Here is a 24,414-nt window from a genome sequence, read left to right as displayed (position 1 = left end):
CCACCTCCTCCCCTCCTCCCATTTCCCTCCCCTTCCCCCTCCCTCTACAGTCCAAAGAGCAGTCAGGGTTCCCTGCCCTGTGGGAAGTCCAAGGTCCCCCCCCCCTCCATCCAGGTCTAGGAAGGTGAGCATCCAAACAGACTAGGCTCCCACAAAGCCAGTGCGTGCAGTAGGATCAAAACCCAGTGCCATCGTCCTTGGCTTCTCATCAGCCCTCATTGTCCTCCATGTTCAGAGAATCGGTTTTGATCACATGCTCAAGTCCCAGTCCAGCTGGCCTTGGTGAGCTCCCATTAGATCAGTCCCACCGTCTCAGTGGGTGGGCACTCCCCTCAGGTCCTGACTTCCTTGCTCGTGTTCTCTCTCCTTCTGCTCCTCATTTGAACCTTGGGAGATGAGTACAGTGCTCCAATGTGGGTCTCTGTCTATAGCTTCATCCATCACCAGATGAAGGGTCTCTGGTGATGTGCAAAATATTCATCAGTAATGAAAGTGTTTTATAAATATTTCTGTTGTGCATTTTCATCTCTCTATGATATTTTTCACAAAAATAATATTTAAAAGACATGAGGTTTAAAAAAAAGACAGGGGGTAAGACATGCTGACTAACCAGAATTCAGAAGTTTTTGACAACTTCTAAAATCTTTATTGTTACAGACTACATCATTATATTAAATGCATTTTCTGCTCTATTTAACTATATTATTATTATAAAGTAAGAAATGAAGTAATATTAAAAAATTTCAAAGATATACCATTTTACAGTGAGAAAGACAAAAATCCTTACTGAGGAATAATATTAGAATCAACCAAGTGTTTTCAACTAGGAAGTATAAGAATTAATAGAAAGATATGAGATCTATGGAGCAGTTTCATTTCTAACCTTTCTAAAAACTTTTGATAAAATCTTGAATCCATGGGCATACAATATGAAGGGCAAAAACTTTAACTGTTGTGCCCTCACTCTCTCAAACTGCTGTTACAAGTATGAACTGGTAAATAGTAACAACAGTGAAAACCAAACTAGCAACATGTACCATGAGTCTTAACAGTGTTCCTATTATTTTTAGCTCTCTATATTTTCTATTTAGTTGCAACTTTTTAATACAAATTTTCCTACTTTTAAAAACATTTGGGTCTACTCTATGCCCTATGACTAGGAATTCTACAAAAAATAGATTTCCATTTATAAAACTTCAAAGTGTTAACTGAAGCTGGGCAGTGATGGTCCCTGTCTCTAATCCCAGCTCTAGGGAGGCAGAGGGAGGTGGATGCCTGTATATGAGGCCAGTCTAAATTAAAAGAGTTTCTGATTTAAAAAAGAGGCTGGAAGATGACTCAGTGAATACAAGGGCCACACAGCACGAGGACCATGACTGTATCTGTATGTTCTAGAGAAATAGTGAATCAAGAAATCAGTAGTCCATGACTTTAAATGGTCCTAAATATAAATATATGTATCAATGTCTGTTGGAAAATAAAATATTTCCTAAACTAAAATACCATACACAAATATCACATGAGCTTTACTATCTTCAGACAATTATAAATAATGTAATTCTAGCTTCATTAAGATAAAGCCTGACCACATGTAGACAGTGAGTAGATTGCTTTAACAGATTTTTCTGAGCTTGGAGAATTTAAATATCAGCCTAGTTCCTAGACCAGAATGTATGAACTGAATGCTGCTGCCCTCTTCCTAGCCTAGGCTGAGTTAGTGAGAGCGTGAGAGGCAGAGTACCCAGTGATACTTACACACCATCAGAGAGGACAGCCTTGGCTGGAGTCCTACCTCTGTCTCTCACTGGGTCTGTGATCCTGGACAAGGTATAAATCTTTGTGCCTCACTTTTCTCACCTCTAAGATGGGGTGAGTATATATGTACATATGCTAATATAGTCAAGATAAAAGTTGACAATATAATGAAATGCAAACACAAATTGACAATAAAATTTTTTGCAATGGCATGCTCAAATCTGAATCAAAACAAACCTTTGTTATTGTTTTTGTTTGTTTTTTGATTTTTTTGAGACAGGGTCTTACTATGTAGCCCTGACTGTCCTAGAACTCACTACATAGACAAGTCTGGCCTCAAACTCCCAGAGATCCACCTGCCTCTGTCTCCTAAGCACTGAGATCAAAGGCATGCACTACTAAAACAATAACATTTTAAAAAGTCATAAACAATGCCAACAAGATGGCTCAGAAGGATAAGGCACTGCTGCCAAGCCTGAAAACCTGAGTTTAATCCCTAAGTCCTACATGCTAAAACAGAACCAACTCCCACAAGTCTGACCTCCACATTTATGCTGTGGCACACATCCCCGTACACAAATAAGTAAATAGGCAAACAAACAAATGTTCATAAATATAAAAAAGTTGATAATATAGTACCTTGCAGTTCTGTAGAAGTCGTATGAGATGTTCAAAGCAATTACTGTTAAGGAAAATGGCCTGAAGAACAGGCCTGTCTGCGCAGTCTAACATGGCTGTGATGGTATCTACAAATTAAAAACAAAAATGACTCATGTAAAAGTAAAACTTTGGGATAAAACATGTATCGTCATCTTTTAAAGTTAGGCTTTGCAGTTGGCAGAACAGATGCAAATTAACTGGGAAATAGTGTAGATAAGGAACAGAAAACAAAAGTTGTAAAGAAAAGTGAACATTTTCATACTTTATAGTTCAAGCTAGTTTAAACTGTACATATGACTGGCAAATATTTTTTAGCAAACTGCTTATTTGTTCTTTCATAAAACTCATCCTGTGTCTGATTCGCTATTAATAAGCAATATCTGGGGGCTGGAGAGATGGCTCGGAATTTAAGAGCACTGGCTGCTCTTCTAGACGTTCAATTCCCAGCAGCCACATGGTAGCTCACAACCATCTATAATGAGATTTGATGCCCTCTTCAGGCATGTATATGAACATAATAAATAAATAAATCTTTAAAAAATAAGCGATATTTGTTTATGTTATTTACTATATGGTCTATGAAAACATAATATTTATCTCTCAGTTCCTACTGTGGAGATAATCCATTTGAAAAATCAAAGGATATCTGGCATGGCAAATATCATAGTTTCTAATAAAAAAAGAATTCCATCCAACAGAGAATCAAACTAATTTTTAAATTTACAACTTATAATTACTATCAAAAAAATAGCTGGGTGGTGGTGGTGCTCACCTTTAATCCCAGCACTTGTGAGGCAGAGGCAAGTGGGTCTCTGAGCTGGTAGCTAGCCTGATCTACAGAGTGAGTTCCAAAACAGTTGAGACTACCCAGAGAAACCCTGTTTTGGAAAACAAACAAACAGAACTATAGAAAATGACATTATAGCATATGAACTAAAAACTCTACAAAACTATTCTTTTATATAAACAAATGAAATGATTCATTTCCAATGAGATTTTTATCTGCTATAGTTCTAAATTAATACATGTACATATAAATATATATGCCAAATCATTAACTGTTTTTTATATCTAGGTGGTGAGATATAAAAACTTTTTTTGATGTTGTTTTTCGATATAGGGTTTCTCTGTATAACTGCCGTGGCTGTCCTGGAACTCAGTTTGTAGATCAGTCTGGCCTCAAACACACAGAGATCTGCCCGCCTCTGCCTTTTGAGTGCAGGAATTAAAGGCTTGCACAACCACTGCACTACTGACACGTAAAAACTTTCATTTTCTTTTTTCTTACTAAGTTTCCTAGTTTAGTGGTAATGACAACATCTGCCTCTGAAATGAGTAGTTCTTTAACAATCTAACACAGGGAACACAACAAGAATCATATAAAGTGCCGATCACAATTTACAACATACTGAACTGTCATTATGGGCTCCAACAGTGAAACTTTAAAAGCCAGTATGCAAAATGACCATGAGACACTTGAGACATTGATGGGAAATGGCAGGCTGTGGGTCTACATCTTATCTGGTGCTCTATTTCACACCACAAAAATTACTAAGAAAAGGGTTCTGGAGAGATGGTTCAGCAGTTAAGAGCACTGTCTACTACTCTTCCAGAGGTCCTGAGTTCAATTCCCAGCAACACATAATCATCCATAGTGAGGTCTAGTGCCCTCTGCTGGCCCTCAGGGATACGTGCAGACAAAACAGTATAAACATAATAAATAAATCTTTAAAAAAATTACTAATATAAAAGGAAACATTTATTTTTGTATTAAGTTATATATATATATATATATATATATATATATATATATATATTACTTGTAGTTATTGGTGTTCCAAATATTTACATATATATATAAAACTATCAAAGGGAATTTAGACGAACAATGAAAAATAAGCAATGATCAACTGATATGTTTAATACCAGTTCTGGGGTCTGGAATGCGCTTGCAGCATCACTACTTTTTGGCATGCATTATTCTCTCTTCAGGATCACAAAGAGAATGGGCCTGTAGTATTCATGCCAGTTCTACTCAGTAGGAGCTGAGATACTTCAGGAAAATTACTGAGTATCTGACTCCATTAGAAAGGAATAATGAGTATGAGTCACCTATTGAATGAAACAATGGATACAGAGTATGTAATATACTGATACACTGTAACTAAAACAAAAAATCATCATCAAACTGATTAGGGAGTTTGCAAAGTACAGAGACCAGATATAGTTGCACAGAGACACAAAACAACCAACACAAAGAGAAGAAAAAGAGACAAAGACACAAGGGTTCTCTGGGACAACTAGATTTTCTGTCCTAAAGAATAGAAATGTTAGAGAGGCATTTATTTAGTTAATTTTTATCATAAGTAAAAGAATATAAATAATATCTTTAAAAAATTCTTCTTCTTGGCAATTTTAGTCATAACTTTCTTTTTAACAGACACACTTTATTGGATTATACTTCCAAAACAGAATAGACAAGTAAAAATGTAAAAATGATAAAGTAAAAATGTAAACAAATCAGTTCCATACTAATCATTTGGAAGTCAAAAATATAAATATACATTACTTGAACTAAACAGTCAATATTTTTAATACAGCAGACTGCATTTCAAAAGAAACTGAGAATAAAAAAGCAAAAATGAACTGAGGGAAGGAAATCTTTATTGAATACTTACTGAGCATCTTAATCTGCAGAACTATGAACTGGCTTTCCCACCGCATGGACTTCCTCTGTTTAGGTAAAGCTGAGTGATCTGAATTGAGCAATTTAAAATAGTTCTCCAGTACGGTACTGGTTTCCACCTGACGCTGGTCAGAACTGCTAGTAAGAAGGATATGTACCACTTGTGTCAGGCATTTCAGAGTTAGTTCTCTCTTCCTACCCACTTCCTCAGGATCTCCTTCCTCCCATGAATCACAATCAGACAAAACTCGCATGAGAACTTCCATGGTGGCTGGAGAAATTGCTTGCAAAGCATTCCTCTGAAACATTAAAAACAATAAAACATGAAATGAAATCTAAAGGTTTTACATATTTGCAATAGCAGAGAATTAGTAAGCCTATGGGTAACTTTTTCTTTTAAATAAATTAACAAAGTTATTAACAGATATATTTGATAAACACTGCAAATGTTACTTGTATTGGGGCCTTATTTTGTTCACTACTAATCTGAAGTTCAACTTCACCTTCTTTGCCGCTAAAAGACACCATGTAAGATGGTTTTGCTCAAAAAAACAGAGGACAAAGACTATAAAAGGGCTATTTCTTTACAAATGGAAAGGGGTTTCTTTCTTTCCTTTTCCATCTTGGAGAGCAGACACAATGCTTAGAACCACCTTACACTAAAGTAGATACAACACAAGCATTAAATTGTAGGCAGTGTACAGAAAGTAAAACAGGACACACAAAGGATCTTAGCCCATGAACATTTCTCAGGGTTTCTGTACCCACTGCTGGTGTGAAAAGACCTTCTGTATATGTGCTGCTTTTATTGGCTAATAAAGAAGCTGCTTTTGGCCAATGGCTTAACAGAGTAAAGTCTGAAAGAGATATATAGAGAGAGTAGGTGGAGTCAGAGAGCCATGGAGCTGCCAGAGAAGAAAGGTGCAAGCTGCCAGCCAGAACCTTAAAGGTATGCCAAAAGCCTCATGGTAAAATATAAAATAATAGAAATGGGTTAACCAAAGATATAAAACCTAGCTAGCAATATGCTTAAGTGATTGGACAAGCAGCGATTTAAATAAAATAGCTTCTGAGTGATTATTCCATGGTCCTGGCAGTCGGGAACAAACAAGTGGTCTCCACTAACAAATTGTGGCCAAAGTGGCCAACTAAATCTACTTAAAAAGTAAGAAAGTTTGGGAAGAAATTCTACGGAGCTCCTCTAAAATCAATATGGACAAAGCAATGGCCTTTAGCTGAGGAAAAGTTACAGGCTTTAGAACAGCTGGTGCAAGAGCAATTAGATGCTGGACATATAGAAGAATCTACCAGCCCTTGGAATTCTCCTGTATTTGTGGTTAAGAAAAAATCAGGTAAATGGAGAATGGTGACAGATCTCAGAGCAATCAAAAAGGTTATTCAACCTATGGGCCCTCTGCAATCTGGAATCCCTTTGCCCTCTTTATTACCAAAAGGATGGCCTCTCATAGTTATTGATTTAAAGGATTGTTTTTCACTATACCTTTACAAAAAGAAGATAGAGATAAATTTGCCTTCACAGTGCCCACTTATAACAATTCTCAACCTTCGAGGAGGTACTACTGGGCCGTCCTCCCCCAGGGTATGTTAAAAAGCCCCTCCCTGTGCCAATATTTTGTAAATCAACCATTGCAAAAGATCAGGAAGAAATTTCCCAAATCGATAATATATCATTACATGGATTACATTTTGTTATCCGATTCAAACTTGGATACCTTGAACAGATTGTTTGAAGAAATAAAGATACTTTTACCTAAATTGGGATTGCAAATTGCTCCTGAAAAGAGTCAGAGGGGAGATTCTGTTAATTATTTAGGTTATAAAATAGGTTTTCAAAAAATTAAGACAAAAGGCACAAATTAGGAGAGATCGCCTGCGGACTCTTAATGACTTTCAAAGACTGTTAGGAGACATTTCCAGTCTACGACCAGCTATTGGGATAACACTCTGTTGAAATGGGAGCGGCGGGGCTGCGTCCCCGGCACCTGGCCACCCACATGGCTTAGAGCGGTGGGTCAGTCTGCGTCCCACCACCCGGGTAGCTTTACCCGAAATAATTACACGGAAACTGTATTCTTTTAAACACTGCTTGACCCATTCCTATCTAGCCTCTTCTAGGCTAACTCTCACACCTAGACTAGCCCATTTCTTATAATCTGTATAGCCCACGAGCTAGCTTACCAGAAATGATCTTAACCTGCGTCTGTCTGGAGTGGGAGAATCATGGCGACTCCTTATCTCAGCTTCTTTCTCCCAGCATTATGTTCTGTTTACTCCAGCCACCTATGTTTCAACCTATGAGGGCCAAGCAGTTTCTTTATTGCTTAACCAATGAAATCAACAGATTGATATATGACACTCCCACATCAACACCTGATCTAATAATTCATTTGAACAAAACCTTGGATGGTGATAAAGATTTAAACAGTCCCAGAGAATTAACAGCTGAAGCAGAAAAGGAACTGACAATGATTGAGGAAAAATTACAACAGGCACATGTGGACAGGATGGATGCAGAGCTCGATTGTATTCTCGTCATACTACCATCAAAAATTTCTCCTACAGGAATTTTAATGCAGAGAAATGATATTATCTTGGAATGGATCTTTTTACCACTTAAACCAAGTAAGAAACTGAAAACTTATGTGGAAAAAGTCTCTGAGTTAATTATAAAAGGCAAGCTGTGACTTGTCAACTAGCAGGCATAGACCCAGCAGAAATTATAGTGCCTTTCAGTACTGATGAACTAAAGAAATTATGGGAAGATAATGAACCATGGCAAAGAGCTTGTGCTAATTTTTTTGGGAGACATTAATAACAACTATCCAAAAGGCAAGAGGCTTCACTTCATAAAGAGAACTTCTTGGATTCTTCCTCGAATCGTCCATGATGCTCCAATAACTGGAGCCCATACATTCTATACTGATGCCAATAAATCAGGGAAGGCAGGTTACAAATCAGAAGACTTGGGTAAGGTGGAACAAAGTCCTTATAATTCTGTCCAGAAGGCGGAATTATATGCCATTCTTATGGTGCTAAGAGATTTTAAAGAACCTATTAATATAGTCAATGATTCACAATATGCAGAAAGAGTTATTTTACATATTGAAACTGCTGAATTTATACCTGATAATACAGAACTAACCTCATTGTTTCTCCAGGTTGAAGATTTGATCAGGAACAGGCTTTGCCCTATGTACATAACACACATCTGATCCCATATGGGTCTGCCAGGTCCTCTAGCACAAGGTAATGCAGAAATTGATCAATTATTGATTAGTAGTGTGCTACAAGCCTCTGAATTTCATAAAAAACATCATGTTAATAGCAAAGGTTTGAAGAAAGAGTTTTCAATTACATGGCAACAAGCTAAGGAGATTGTAAAGAAATGTCCTACTTGCTCTTTCTATAACCAAATGCCACTGCCTGCAGGGGCTAATCCGAAGGGTACCCAAAGGAATGAAATCTGGCAGATGGATGTGTTCCACTTTACAGAATTTGGCAAATTAAAATATTTTCATCACACCATTGACACTTATTCAGGCTTTCAGTGGGCAACTGCTTTAAGTTCAGAAAAAGCTGATTCAGTAAACACTCATTTATTAGAAGTCATGGCTATCATGGGTATACCTACACAAATAAAGACAGATAATGGTCCTGCTTATGTCTCTAAGAAAGTGAAATGGTTTTTTGATTATTACAATATCAAGCATGTTACAGGTATACCATACAATCCTATAGGTCAAGCAGTCATAGAAAGATCAAATCGAGCTATAAAGGATATGTTGAACAAACAGAAAGGGGTGGAAAACACCCCCAGAAATAGGTTACATAATGCTTTGTTAACCTTGAATTTTCTCAACACTAATGAGACGGGAACAACGGCTGCAGAAAGACATTGGATAATGGAAAAGTCTACTGAACTAAATCAACCAGTTTATTTCAAGGATGTGCTGACCTCACAATGGAAGCCAGGAGATGTGCTACGTTGGGGAAGGGGTTTTGCTCTTATCTCCACAGGTGAGAAAAAATTGTGGATACCGTCAAAATTAAGAAAGGTTCAGTTTGAAGAAGAGAAGCCACTTGGAAAAGAGAAATAACAATTCTTTCATAAGGATGGCGAGCATACTGATGGTAAGAAATACAGATAGGTTGGAGGCAGGGTTCTTTTCTTATCTCCACAGGAAAATACTTATCTTCAAAGAAATTAAGGGACCCTGAATATTTAATTACTGATGGATGGACACATTTTGTAAGTATTAATTTATATATATATATATGTCTTATTAAACATTTCTTTATAAATATGTAGAGCTGGTTTTGAAGTTGGACTCTGGCTCAGTCCCTCTCCAATTCCAAGCCTGTTAGTAAGAGAAAAACCCAGAGTTTCTGGACTTTCTGTCTCATGTCAAGAGCCATGATATGGGACAGAAAGAAATATGAGTTTAGAAAACATCTTTGCTTTTCTTCATATCTATCATTTTCATTGAATATATCTATCATGCCTTTCATTGAATATATATATGTATGTCTATATATGTCTATATGATTAATGTTTAAGTTTTTCACAATGAACAATGAGTTTTTCCTGAAGTGACATTTGAAGTTTCCAGGAAGAAGATGGGGCCCCACAACAACAACTCTACCTGGTTGATATGACGTCATGATACTGATAGCGCTACTACAAGACCTGTTTTGGGTACCAGCTGTACAAGACGATCCCAACTTTGTTAGCTGAAATGGTGCACATCTTGTACAACATTCTGGCCAGAGCTCCACAAAATACTCAGAGACTATTTGCAATTTTAAAAGACATTGATCTTGAAATTTAACTATCATTTTACTTTCACAGAATCCCCCAGAAAGAACGTCGCCCCCATGAGGGCTGGAAGTAATTCTAGAGGACAATGTCTTCTCTCCCAGTAAAGTTTGCCCCTGGGTTTAGGGACATCATTTAGGGCTTGGGAGGTTGGAGGAGGAATTTTATAAGCTCAGGGATCATTTTGAAAAAAAAGGGAATGATGGGATAATAGATTTATAATTGTGAGTTGCTGCTTTTAGACAAATATATTGGTATCGATTCTTGTATATTGATACAAAGTTAAATTATATTGTCTATTGTATGCATGCATGTTTCTGTGTTAAAAACATTTCTTATGTAGTGACATATATTGTGTTGATATATATAGTATATATTTACCATATTGCAGTGTATATTTCTACCTCTGATTAAGATACTTATATAATGTTTGTGTATTGATATATATTTACCATATTGCAATGTATATTTGTACAGTGTTTATATTTGGAGGTCATTATCCTCATTTGTTACACAGTTGTTTATTGTCTTAGTCTTTAAGTTAGATAGATATTGAGAATTATATAGATAAATAGTCATCTAAGTTTGTCATTTATAAATAGACTAATCAGATTCTCTAGATATATAGAGATTATACTTAGTATAGATAGATAATCTTCAACCTCTTCAAAGAGCTATAGAAAATGGCCTTTAATCTAACTCAGAGTTTCGTGATAGTGAGACACAATTGCTCCTGGCAACACCTCTCTATTCCCGAGAGAATGTTGAACACCAAAGACACTCCACCTGGAGCCTTTCTATTTGGCAGAACTGGCCCTTGGGCAAAGAAATGCCCATACCTCAACCACTGACAGAGATACAGAGCATGCATCAATGGATAAAACAGGACTGTCATATTCTGCCAAGACAGGGTAAGATAGTTTTGAAAAGTTCCTTGCCTTTAATAATGGTATGTCAGTTATGTCTGAAGAAGAATCAATGGAGCCACAGACCCCATCTACACCAATTGGATAAAATGGACCCCCTGAAACACAGACTCTAACTATTCTGATTGGAGGAAGAGATGTGTAGACAACAGGGTAAGAATACACTCAACAACATAAAGAGTAAGACATACCATCGGACATTAGTAGTGGTTCTACAACAACAAGGCCTGAACATCCCAATGCAGATGAAGCAGAAGAAAATAACCTTAAAAATAACTTTATGAAGATGATTGAGGTCTTTAAAGAGAAAATAAAAATTAAAGAAATGGAAGAAAAGACAAACAAAAAATTGGAAGATATCAACAAATTCCTTAAAGAAAACCAAGAAAAAGCAGTCAAACAAGTAAAAGAAATAGTTCCTGACTTGAAAACTGAAATAGAGTCAACAAAAAATAAACACAAACCTAAGGAAATATGAAAATAGAAAACTTGAGTAAATGATCAGAAACTACAAATGTAAGCATAAACAACAGAATACAAGAGATAAAAGAGAATCTTAGGCCTTGAAGACATGATAGAGGAAATAGATTCATCTGTCAAAGAAAACTGCTAAATCCAACAAATTCTTAAGACAAAATATCCAGGAAATATGGGACACCATAAGAAGACCAAACTTAAAAATAATAGGAATTGAAGAAAATTCAGCTCAAAGGCACAGAAAATATATTCAACAAAGTCATAGGAGAAAGCTTTCCTAACCTAAAAAAAGGTTATACCTATGAAAATGCAAGAAGCTTAAAGAACATCAAATAGACTGAACTAAAAAAGAAAGTCCACTCACCTCATAATCAAAACACTAAAAATACAGAATAAAGAAAGAATATTAAGAGCTACAAAGAAAAAAAAAGCCAAGTAACATATAAAGGCAGACCTATCAGAATTACAGCCAACTGTTCAAGAAACAATAGAACTCAGAAGGTCATGCTAAGAGACCATGGATGCCATACAGACTACTATACCCAGCAAAGCTTTCATTCAACATAGATGGAAAAGACAATATATTCCATGATGAGACCAGATTTAATCAATACCTATTCACAAATCCAGTCCTACAAAATGTACTTGAAGGAAATACAAGAAGGGATACAAAGAACATACCTAAACATAATAAAGGCAATATATAGAAAATCAACAGCCACCCTCAAACTAAATGACGAGAATCTCAAAGTGATCCCACTGAAATTAGGAACAAGAAAGGACTCTCTCCATATCTATTCAGATAGTACTTGGAGTTATAGCTTATAGCTAAAGTAGTAAAACAAAAATTGAAGATCAAGAGAATTCAAATTGGAAAAGAAAAGTCAAACTCACTATTTGCTGATGATATTATAGTATACATAAGTGACTCCAAAAATAACAACAGGGAACTTTCTAATGAAGGGAAATATCTTCAGTAATGTAGCAGGATACACAATTAATTAAAAAAAATCTGTAGCCCTCCTATATATAGATGACAAGTGGTCTGAGAGAGAAATTAGAGAAACATCGTCTTTTACAATAGCCACAAATGACAGAGTATCTTGTGGTAACTTTACCAAAACAAGTGAAAGACCTGTATGATAAGATCTTCATACCTGAAAAACATCACTCTACTTCCTATAGAAAAACAAAAACCCAAGATAGACAAAACAATGCAGTATAATAAAGTAACTTCTGGAGGCATCACCATCACTGACTCAAAGGCATGGAAAATATATTCAACAAAGTCATAGGAAAAACCTCAAACTAAATGACAAGAAACTCAAAGAAATCTTACTGAAATTAGGAACAAGAAAGAATTCTCCAATCTATTCAGTAGAATACTTGAAGTTACAGCTTATAGCTACAGCAATAAGACAAAAATTGAAGATCAAGGGAATTAAAATTGGAAAAGAAAAAGTCAAACTTTCATTGTTTGCTGATATATTATACATAAGTGACCCCGAAAATAACACCAGGAAACTCCTACAATTGATAAACACCTTAATCAGTAGCCGTCCTATATATGTAGATGATAACTGGTCTGAGAGAGAAATCAGAGAAACATCATCTTTTTAATAGCTACAAATGACATAAAGTATCTTGGGATAACTTTAAGAAAAGAAATGAAAGACCTGTATGACAAGAACTTTACATCTTTGAAGAAAGAAATTGAAGAATAGTAATAAAAGTGGCGGGGCTGCGTCCCCGGCACCTGGCCACCCTCATGGCTAGCTTATGCCCCGAAATAATTACACGGAAACTGTATTCTTTTAATCACTGCCTGGCCCATTAGTTCCAGCCTCTTATTGGCTAGCTCTTACATATTAATCTAACCCATTTCTAATAATCTGTGTAGCCCATGAGGTAGCTTACCAGGGAAGATCTTAACTTGTGTCTGTCTGGAGTGGAAGAATCATGGCGACTCATCTACTCAGCTTCTTTCTCCCAGCATTCTGTTCTGTTTACGCTGCCTATCTAAATTCTACCCTATCAGAGGCCAAGCAGTTTCTTTATTACTTAACCAATGAAACAACAGATAGAAAGATGACCCTTCTCCATTGAAGAAGATACCAGAAAATGGAAAATTCTCCCATGTTCTTGGATGGGTAAAATTAAATAGTAAAAATGCCAATATTACCAAAAGCAATCTACAGATTCAATGCAATACACATCAAAATCCCAGCATAATTCTACGCATACCTCAAAAACATTACTCTACTTCGTATAGAAAAACAAAAACCCAGGATAGCCAAAACAATCCAGTATAATAAAGTAACTTCTGGAGGCATCACTGACTTCAAACTTTAGTATAGAGCCACAGTAATGAAAACCACTTGGTATTAGCAGAAAAACAGACAGGAGAACCAATGGAATCGACTTGAAGGCCAAGATATCAATCTACACACCTATGATCATATGATTTTTGACCAAGGAGCTAAAATTATACAATGGAAAAAAGAAAGCATCTTCAACAAATGGTGCAGATATGACTGGATATTGACTTGTAGAATCCCCATGCACAAAAATCAAGTCAAAATGGATCAAAGACATCAACATAAAACCAACCACACTGAACCTCATAGAAGAGAAAGTGGGAAGTAACCTTGAACACATAGGCACAGGAAACCACTTCCTAAATATAACCCCAGAAGCACAGGCACTGAGAGAAACAATTAAGAAATGGGAACTCCTGAAACTGAAAAGCTTCTGTACAGCAAAAGACATGATCAATAAGACAAAACGGCAGCCTACAGAATGGGAAAAGATATTCACAAACCCCATTTCAGACAAAGGGCTGATCTCCAAAGTACACAAAGAACTCAAGAGACTAGATAGCAAAAGAAAAAAAAATCCAATTAAAAAATAGAGTACAGACCTAAACAGAGAACTCTCAACAGAGGAATCTCAAATGGCTGAAAGACATTTAAGGAAATATCAACATCCTTAGCCATCAGAGAAATGCAAATTAAAATAACTCTGAGATACCATCTTACACGTGTCAGAATGGCCAAGAACAAAACTACTGATGACAACTCATGCTGGAGAGATTGTGGAGTAAGAGGAACACTCCTCCATTGCTGCTAGGAGTGCAAACTGGTACAATCAGTTTGGAAACCAGTATGGCAATTTCTCAGAAAATTAGGAATCATTCTATCTCAAGACCCAGAAATACTAATCTTAGGCGTATACCCAAAAGATGCTCAATCATACCACAAGGACATTTGCTCAACCATGTTTATAGCAACATTATTTGTAATGTCCAGACCTGGAAACAGTCTCAGTGCTCCTCAACTGACAAATGGATAAGGATATATTTACACATAAGTTGTTTTAGACATAAAACAAAGAATAACCAGTCTACAATCCCCAACCTCAGAGAACCTAGACAACAAAGAAAACCCTAAGAGAGAAATACATGGATTTGACTGGGAAGGAGAAAAAGACAAGATCTCCTAAGTCAACTGGGAGCATGGGGGTCAGAGGGGGGGGAGCAAAAACGGAGAGAGGAGGAAAGGAAAGAGAGTAGGGAATATATATATATATATATATATATATGTACATATATATACATATATATATCCCAATTAAAAATAATAAAATATAAACAATATTTCAAAGCCAAGTGCCTATGAGCTTGAGATAGATAGTAAAGGATATATATCTAACTTCAAGGTTACCATTCAGGGAAAATAGCAGAATGATACAAAATAAAAGAGCTCATGTAAATAAATCTATTGGAATATGATCTTGCATATAGAGAGCTTAAAATGTACTATTAGTAAATTTTAACAACGTATTTACTAATAGTACATATATTAGAATATAATACATATATATATATTACATATATATATATATATATATATATATATATATATATATATATTTGTTTTTCAGTCAGTGTTACTTTTTGGTGAAGTTTAGGCAGTGCAGCCCTTCCAGAGAAGTATATTGAGGAGGAGAGCTGTGAAATTAAAAACTTGTCACAATTCTAGTTTATCCTCTGTGTTTCATGCTCTCTCCACTGAGGATCTGAGCTCTCAACTCCCTGATCTGCTTCCATGCTTCTCAGGCTTCATGGACTCATGCTGCTGGAACAGTGAGACCATAGAAACCCTTTATTCTGTAAGTTGTTTTCATCGTGCTATGTTGTCATGTCAAGAGATAGTAACTAACACCCTCTCCATCCCTCCTAACTTACAGTCAGGCCTTCTGCTTCTTGTACATGTAGATGGCAGAGGCACCAATTACCAGTAGCATTTTGGGTACAAGGAGCACAGCTAAAAGGATTTCAGCAGTATCTGATGTCTTCAGTTCTGAAAATCAAGTGGTAGGAGGAACCATTAGAGAAGACAGAAGGAATTTATCATCAGAGATCTTTACCTGGGTCATTTATGCACCCAAGCCCACCAAAATTGCCAGAATCAAGACCAAGAAATAAGACTTCCGACCTCTGTCAGGAAGTTCAGAGTGAATGTCCTGATGCCTATGCTGGTGATTGGAGATCATCTACATGGAGGCCAACTTCAGGACTGTGATTGGGGATCATATACATGTAGACCAACTCCAGGACTATGATTTGAGATCATCTACATGGAGACAAACTCCAGGACTGTGATTGGAGATCATCTATTTGGAGACCAACTCCAGGACTGTGATTGGAGATCATCTATTTGGAGACCAACTCCAGGACTGTGATTGGGGATCATCTACATGTAGACCAACTCCAGGACTATGATTGGAGATCATCTACATGGAGACCAACTCCAGGACTGTGATTGGAGATTATCTACTGTAGTAATAGGGGCGCGGCTGGGCTGTGTCCCCAAAACCCCAGCCGCCTGCCCGGCTCGGCTAGCTTATGCCCCGAAATAATTACACAGATATTGTATTCTTTTAAACACTGCTCTGGCCCATTTCTAATCATCTGTGTAGCGCCCCTAGGTGCGCTTACCGGGAAGATTCTAGCCTAAGTCCATCCTGGGTCGGAGCTGGGGCATGGTGTGCGTCTTCCCTGGAGCAGGTAGCATGGCGTCTCTCTGAAGGCGTCTGCTCCGGAGAGGAGAGCTGCGGAGTCTGACCTCACTTCCTCTTCCTCCCGGCATTCTGTTCTGTTTACTCCTCCCACCTAAGGGTGGGCCTATCCAATGGGCCTAGCAGTTTCTTTATTGCTTAGCCAATGAAATCAACAGATTGATATATGACACTCCCACATCACTTCCCCTTTTTCTGTTTAAACAAAAAAAGGAAGGCTTTAACCTTAACATAGCAAAATTACATATAACAAAACAGTTATCAAGTAAAAGTTACATCAGAAACATTTATACATATAACAAAATTGACCGTAAATCTCTATCAATAAAGCAAAATCTATACTAATGCAAATTATTCATATCTATATCATATCCCCCTTTAAATGTAAAAGAACGTTTATAAACCATATTTGGGAACATGGGCGCAGTTTTTTCTCTCCAAACTGCTTCCTGCTGAATGGGGGCGTAGTTAATTAGGTCTTTCATGGTATAACCTGTGTGCCAGGGACATCTCAGTTGGCAGTTGAGCAAAGCAATTTTCTGAAGATGTTCACAGCAAACCTTCAGGAGGACGTGGTCCATCATACCAAATCGGAATAGAAGAAATCCATAGAGTCTCATCCTCTGTGAAAACAAAAGAAGACTCTCTCCAAAGCATCATATCCTTAGACCCAAATTCTGAAATCGTAATACCCTTATATCCATTCTGGTTTAGCTTGGCAGCCCATGTAATGAAATGTCTCTCTGTACTTAGCTCCTTCACAGTCAAAAATTTTAAAGAAAACACAATAATACAAAGAATCCAGACTCTCTGTGAATTTTTCATCTTTACGCGGCTTATTTTTACTCTATCACTTTACTTTATTCTGTCTCTTTAAAGACTTTACTTTTACTTTTTTCTTTTTAAACCATTAACTTTATTCTCTATATTCTTTTTCTTCTCTCTCCCAAGCCTACGTACATTCATCCAACAGTGTGACTCATTTAGTGGTCTGAATCTGTCCTATTGTGAATCTGCAATTTTTTACTATCCAGGAGCACTTTTGATTTGCGCCTTTAAATCATTAGGCGCTTAAGAATCTAAGCTGAGACATTCCTAAGTTAACTTTTTGCTTTTTGAGCGTATATCTGTGGACCAGGCTGTCTTTGAACTCTCAGAGATCCGCCTGTCTCTGCCTTCCAGGCACTGGGATTAAAGGCGTGTGCTACCACACCTTGAAGTCACAGAGGTCTATCTCCCTCTGCCTCCCAAGTGTTGGGATTAAAGGTGTGTACTAGGACACACAACAACTCTCTTCCTTTTTTTTTTAAAGAACTTTAACTTTTAGCTTGCATATATTTTTAACACACAGTAAACCATTTAGAAATTTTCTTTGTCTCTGAATCTCTCTTTACTGTATATCTCTGTTTTTTGACCACCTGAGTCTTTAGTTTACCAAGCAATCTCACTCAGTAGGACTAAAGGCGTGGCTTTGACGGCTAGATGTAGCCCATTCCTTAGCTTTTCAGCCTCATGGCGGAGGTACTTGCTGTAGCCATGTTTATAGCATTTCAAGGTCCCTGCCAGCCAGCGAACTACAACAGACAACACTCAAGTCCTCTCTCTGTAGCCGGCCCTCCTGCCTCAAACAGTCAGAGTTTGCCCTGGCAGGCTGGCCCAGAAAGCCGGCATTTTTAAAGAGCGCAGCTTTTTTCCTGCTACGGCTGAAAACCGAAAAGCATGTGTTCAGCTTTTCGTCAACACCGTTTAAGTGTTTTGTGGCAGGACCTCTTAATGAGCCGCAGGGTTTTGCAGCTAAAGCTGAGTCAGGAAGCCTCTTGGGGCTACCAGGTAGGAGCGGCACTCAGCACTTTAATTCTGAGACTGAGCGTGCAACACAGAAATTCTTTTCATCCAAGTAACATCCAAATCTGACACGCAGAGCACTGCGCAGTCTGAAAACACGTCCCTGTATGGCGGCAGGAATCCGCCATGCTCTTCCGCCTGCCTAAGCCTGATTCTGCCTTCTGCCCAGGAGCAGGCAGGGAGCTCTGAGAAATCGTCAAGGTCTCAGAGCACTCTCCTTCCGATCCCAAGCGGGAACACAAACATAAAGCCAGAGTTTGCACTGGCGGCAAAGCCCCAGGAATCCACACTTTAAAATAACGCAGCTTTTTTTCTGCTGCTGTTGCTGAATCAGGAAATCTCTCTACAGCACGCTATCAACAAACAGCAAAAATCTGTGTTAAATGCTCTCTCCCTTATTTTTAAGCCTTCTCAGGTTTTTTAAGTGGGTTTAGTTAGCCACACGTCTGGGCGTCATCTGTAGTAATAGGGGGGCGCGGCGGGGTTGCGTCCCCAAACACCCCAGCCGCCTGGCTCGGCTCGGCTAGCTTATGTCCCAAATAATTACACGGACACTGTATTCTTTTAAACACTGCTCTGGCCCATTTCTAATAATCTATGTAGCGCCCCTAGGTGCGCTTACCGGGAAGATTCTAGCCTAAGTCCATCCTGGGTCGGAGCTGGGGCATGGTGTGCGTCTTCCCTGGAGCAGGTAGCATGGCGTCTCTCCTGCGTCTGCTCCGGAGAGGAGAGCTGCGGAGTCTGACCTCACTTCCTCTTCCTCCCGGCATTCTGTTCTGTTTACTCCTCCCACCTAAGGGTGGGCCTATCCAATGGGCCTAGCAGTTTCTTTATTGCTTAGCCAATGAAATCAACAGATTGATATATGACACTCCCACATCAATCTACATGGAGACCAACTCCAGTACTTAGATCTAGATTGCCCAGAACCTCCAGTGCCTGTACAGGTAGGATACAAAATGTTTCCAGAGAGACCCAAGCCAAAGATGTAAACCAGGGGTGAGAGATTCCACAGTGAATGTGGGTGCATACCAAACCCAGTGTGCTGTGAAGAAGAACAAGTAAGAAAACCATACTGTGCCCTGAGCTTTTCACTTTTTGCCTTGATTTGCTTTTCCTCTTAGGAGTGAGGAGACACACATCTTGGGGAAAGAGCTCATGTTTGCCTGATTCTTGCTATCTGTATGACATCTAGAACGGAACCTGTCTGGCAGAAAGAGAAGTCTTTTTTTTTTTTTTTGGTTTTTCGAGACAGGGTTTCTCTGTGGCTTTGGAGCCTGTCCTGGAACTAGCTCTTGTAGACCAGGCTGGTCTCAAACTCACAGAGATTCGCCTGCCTCTGCCTCCCGAGTGCTGGGATTAAAGGCGTGCGCCACCACCACCCGGCTCAGAAAGAGAAGTCTTAATTGGGTAAGGTAATACACTCTGGACATAGTAGGCCAGGTTTGTCCCTGTCTCTGAACATGGCATCAGCTGTCTTTACGTAGCCACTAGACTGGGATGGATTAAGAAAGGTAGGTATTGTGATGCAGACAAGGGTATGAGTCTACCCCCAGTTAGCAGAAATGGAACCGCTAGCACATAGCATGTCCTCTCCTCAGCTTCCTTGGCCCTCAGCTGGGTAAAGTCACCCTATGAACATGAGGGTCACTTACAGGCTTGCTTCTTCGTTGTTGATCACAGAATCTTGGGCACATTTTGACCTGCTGGAGATATGAAGGGGGAGGAGGACAATGCAGTACTTACCAAGCACATACAACATTGTGCTTCCCTCTGACTGAATCTCCTTGTCATATTCTGGTCTGATGACCTTCACACAGTAGTAGGTACCAGCATCATCAATTGTGACATCACTTATGCGGATGGAAAAGTCCAGGTTGTTTCTCTTTGTGACATCTGTAACATTTGTGACTCTGGGAAACTTCTCTCCTGTGAAAGCATATATTAGTTTCCGAAACTGTCCTGTGCCCCTGAACCACAACATGGGCCCCACTGGGAGCAGGGAAGTCACAGTGCAGTTCAGAGTGGCTGACTCTCCAGTGTGGACAGACACTGCTTTCTCAGCCTGAATCACCTTCAGCTCCCGTGAAGCTGCTCCTGCACAAAACATCAGTTAGTGCTCATCAAGACGAGAACCCACAGGCTCCTCTAGTTTCTCATCAAATACTGCTACTTACTAGACCTCAGCATGAGTTGATCACAGTTCCCCTCACTTGGGCCTCTTAGCAAACAAATGTAAGAGATGAGGAAATGAGTCACAGAGACACTGAGTCTTTGGCAGTATTTTTGTGAAGACCCAATATTGTCCTTGCTCTGTCTTTATATTCACTGCCAGAGACACTTCCCTCTAGCCATGTCACAGCCCTGACTCAGGAAGGGAACAGAGAGTGCCGAGTGTGGAGACCGGCCATCAACTGGTTGGGAACTGACATGCTGTCTTTGATGGGACTCAGAGTTACATGGATTTAAGTGAGATTCTACTAAAGTAAATTTGTCAGCTATAATATTAGAAAAATTTAATTATCATTTTTTAATGATTTCCAGATAGAATGTTTCTGGTCACATGTTGGAACCCATGGACTCACAGAGCAGTACTTCAGATGCTGCCTCTAGAAAATGAACAATGTTCTGTTGTTCACCTGGAACCCTTCAGTTCTCTTCATAGTGAAGGGGACACTAGTCCACTGGAGCATGTCGCTCTAACAGACATTGACCTTCTCCCCAGTTCTTTCTGCTGTGCTAATAACCATCAGATTACATTCCTGAAACTAGTCCCCTAAGGTCTGTTCCAGTATTTGGACAATCCCTTTTCCTAAGGCTGACTGCCAACGTTCTGTTATCAATGTATTAAAATCCAGCAATCAAAAGCCTTCTTGGGCTCACCTAATTAACATGCCCAATTAAGCACCTCTTTCTTACAAGGGGTTTCCTATTTTTCCTTTATGAAATGACATTTTCCTATGTGCCACATCTGTCTCCTCTCTATCCAGAGGCAGTACTTTGATCCTCCAGAACAAATATTCCAGCTCCCTTTCCCTGGTTCTCTTCCCCTCTTTCTCTGCTTCCTGTCATTGTCCGTTATCCCTACCCTCTGTCCCTCTGAGGTAAATAAATCTTTGTCCTGAGAACTGGACCTTGGTGGTCCTGAGTCACTACTTTCCCCTTCACACAGGAGATATTGTTGTACTCCTGAGCATGCTCACCTGGGAGTCCCAGAAGTAGGGTCAGCAGTAGGACACCGTGAGGAGTGTGAGGCCAGGAGTCCAGGTCAAGCATGTTGTGAGCGAAGGACTTGCTCAGTGCAGTGTCTGTGCTGGTGAGATTCTGAGTGCTAATCTGCAGATACTAGGTTCTAATCTGGTATATCTTATTTTGCATAAGGGGTGTGACTGTTTTGTGCTGAAACAGGAACCATACTGGCTATTTTGAAATAGACACACAGTCTTGCAGGCCGATGGAATAGAGGAGTTATTTATCATGCATTGTGGAGGGACTAAGATATGCCTACCTAGGAAAAGTAATCTTTTCTCCTTCTATAGAATTTTTAGAATGAATATATATATATATATATATATATATATATATATATATATATATATGGATTTATACTAGATTCACTTAATCTCAAGGCATTTTGTTTTATTAACTCTTCAATTGGGATCCAGGAAAAAAGATGTTTTGTCTTAATAACTCTTCAATTGGGATCCAGGAAAAAGATGTTTTCTTTCTTTTTTTGTTTTATAAACAGTGTTTTTCCCTGTAGTCCCGACTGTCCTGGGACTCACTCTGTAAACCAGGCTGGCCTCAGAGATCTACAGTTTTTGCTTCCTTAATGCTGGGATTAAAGACATGTACCACCACTGACCCATCAAAAGGATGCTAAACTCTTAAGTTTAAAACCTTGGACATGCTGGGCAGTGGTGGCGCACGCCTTTAATCCCAGTACTTGGGAGGCAGAGGCAGGCAGATCTCTGTGAGTTCGAGACCAGCCTGGTCTACAAGAGCTAGTTCCAGGACAGGCTCCAAAACCATAGAGAAACCCTGTCTAGAAAAACCAAAAAATAAAATAAAATAAAATAAAACCTTGAACGCTATTTGCAGCCTATCATTTCCTCATCCCATGTCTTAGCTATTGCAAAACATTCAACTATTGGTCTAAAGTAGTGTTGATATGGTGACTAAAATGGTAATATTCTGAATAAGGCAAACGTTAGCTCTATTGTACCCTGACACAGTCAGACCATATCTATAAGACTTTATGCTTTACAAATACACATTTAAAGTTGTAGGCTTTTTTTCAAGAAGCAACTCTGAAATACTGGAAGAATATCTATCTATGGGAAATGCACATGGGATCCAGTGCCATGAAATTTTAGCAAAGATCTGAAGGGATAACCAGTGAAGAAGTATTTGATGTTATTTTCACTGCAGCGTCATGTTAGATAGATCTAGAACAAAGGCAGAACTGCCCAAAGATAGGACCAGTATCTTAAATAAGAAATTATTCCCTCATCTCATGAAATGTTTTATAAAAAGTAGTTGAGTTATTCTGTCAATATTCTGTAGATTTATAAGTTTTCTTTTAATTCTGTGTTATCACATCTCTGACTTTGCCAATCTGCCTAGGCTTTGGGAGGTTTCTCTGAGGCCCTGATGTATAGAGCAATAACAGAGCTCCTGGGAATACACTTTGGAGAGCTGGTAAAGATGTGGGGCCAGGGCCTTTGGAAAAGGGTTGTTTCAGATTCTCAGAAACCAGGACTTTTTCACAGAAGGTTGAAAACTGGTTATCCGTCCCAACACCAAGGACTTTGTTTATAATGTACTTGAGCTACCCAGTGTATTTCTTGTGCAACATTGTCTGATTTGCCTCTTTCTGAATTTGTATACTTCCTTTTAAAACCGATTTACATTAGCAAGAGACTTGCTGTTGAATTATAATTAGCAGCCAGTGCTGGGAATGCTGCACTCACCTGGTTCTGTCACTCAGACCTCACTAGCCAATCAGAGACCCCAGCAGACCCACCAGTCAAATGGGAGGGTTCTTCCGGGAACCAAGCTTCCAGTTCAGCTCTTCCCGAAGAAATCATAGTTTCTCTCCTCCTCTACACCTTGGGCTCCCTTGTCGGGAGAGAGCATTTGAGCTTGGCAGCTGTACTGTGATGAGTGAGGGGTTGCTCTCCACAGACAGGAGGAGCGGTGTGCCAAGGTGAGTAAGGGGCCAATGTCCCAACGTGTGGAGGAGTGGCTGGGCTTGGCGGGTGAGAGGCCGCTGTTCCCAAATTAGGTAGAGCTCACGTCTGGTGTGGTGTGTCCTCCCCTGGCTGGGTGGGAGCCAGTGGGCAAACAGAGTTTAGTGTGTTCCTGCCTCGTCCTGCCTCATCCTAAGTAGTTCTAAGTCATCCTTGCAACTCCCTGCTGGCAGCCTCTGAATAACTTCACTGCCTGAGCTGTGTCTGCACAGAGCAGAGCTTTGGGAGCCGCAAATGGTGGTGCCTATAGTGCTTATATTTTTGCATGTGGAGATATCACCAAATATGCCAAACTCGGAGACTTGTGGTCTCTCCTGGGTCTTCAGAAGTTCTGCACTTTTAACATTTAGGTTTAGGATTCGTCTGTAGTTAATTTTGTGTGGCTTGTAAAAGGTTTCTCCTGTGTAGAGTAGCACCCCGCTGCTAAACTGTGATGTAGAAGAGTAGAATTGATAATAGAATTAATGGTATAAGGATTTACCAGTTCTTAGGAGACATTAAGTCACAGAAAGTGTTAGGTTGTGAGCTTAGGCCCCAGTCCTTCACATTTATCCCAGCCACCAGGCCTGGTCTAGACTTCAAATCCCAGCATGCCAGGTCCTGACCCCTCCCTGGGGGTGGGGTCGGGACCCCTCCCCGGGGTACTTAAGTCATCCCCCTGGGGGTCGCGTTCCTTTGTCTTCCCGTTTCCCCCACAGGAGCGCAGATCTCCCATTAAACCTGGATATTTCTTAATTTGGCGTGTTTTGATTTGGCTTGATTGGGACTTTTTGCGTCTTCAGAGAGCTTGCTTAGGAAATATTCCTAACATTTGGAGGCTCCCACCGAGCTAGGGTCCTTTCTGTTGTTCTTTTGGTCCCTGCCCTAGCCATGCCCACTGCTTTTAACTCCTGACCC

At 39.2% G+C, this 24,414-nt stretch overlaps 1 protein-coding gene across 1 annotated transcript; it reads right to left on the bottom strand.

Moving 5' to 3' along the window:
- Nucleotides 1-47: 47 nt before the first annotated feature.
- Nucleotides 48-21,584, bottom strand: LOC142837136 (signal-regulatory protein beta-1-like). Its single transcript, XM_075952100.1, has 9 exons — nucleotides 21,469-21,584; nucleotides 19,920-20,362; nucleotides 19,298-19,310; nucleotides 15,588-15,702; nucleotides 8,265-8,358; nucleotides 7,301-7,414; nucleotides 5,094-5,400; nucleotides 2,395-2,501; nucleotides 48-458 (listed from the first exon to the last, which is right to left on the bottom strand). Exons 1-4 carry the CDS (start codon nucleotides 21,539-21,541, stop codon nucleotides 15,590-15,592), a joined length of 642 nt encoding a protein of 213 aa, XP_075808215.1. The 5' UTR covers nucleotides 21,542-21,584; the 3' UTR covers nucleotides 48-458; nucleotides 2,395-2,501; nucleotides 5,094-5,400; nucleotides 7,301-7,414; nucleotides 8,265-8,358; nucleotides 15,588-15,589.
- Between the last annotated feature and the right edge of the window lie 2,830 nt (nucleotides 21,585-24,414).

This window comes from Microtus pennsylvanicus, chromosome 17 (assembly GCF_037038515.1).
Source record: "Microtus pennsylvanicus isolate mMicPen1 chromosome 17, mMicPen1.hap1, whole genome shotgun sequence".
Lineage (NCBI taxonomy): Eukaryota > Metazoa > Chordata > Mammalia > Rodentia > Cricetidae > Microtus > Microtus pennsylvanicus.
This window is presented reverse-complemented; position numbering and strand designations above follow the sequence as displayed.

Coding starts and splice junctions, on each gene's coding strand:
- LOC142837136 (XM_075952100.1), bottom strand. CDS start 21,541: ATGCTTGACCTGGACTCCTGGCCTCACACTCCTCACGGTGTCCTACTG. Junction 20,363..21,468: donor CCTACTTCTGGGACTCCCAG/GTGAGCATGCTC, acceptor TGTTTTGTGCAG/GAGCAGCTTCACGGGAGCTG.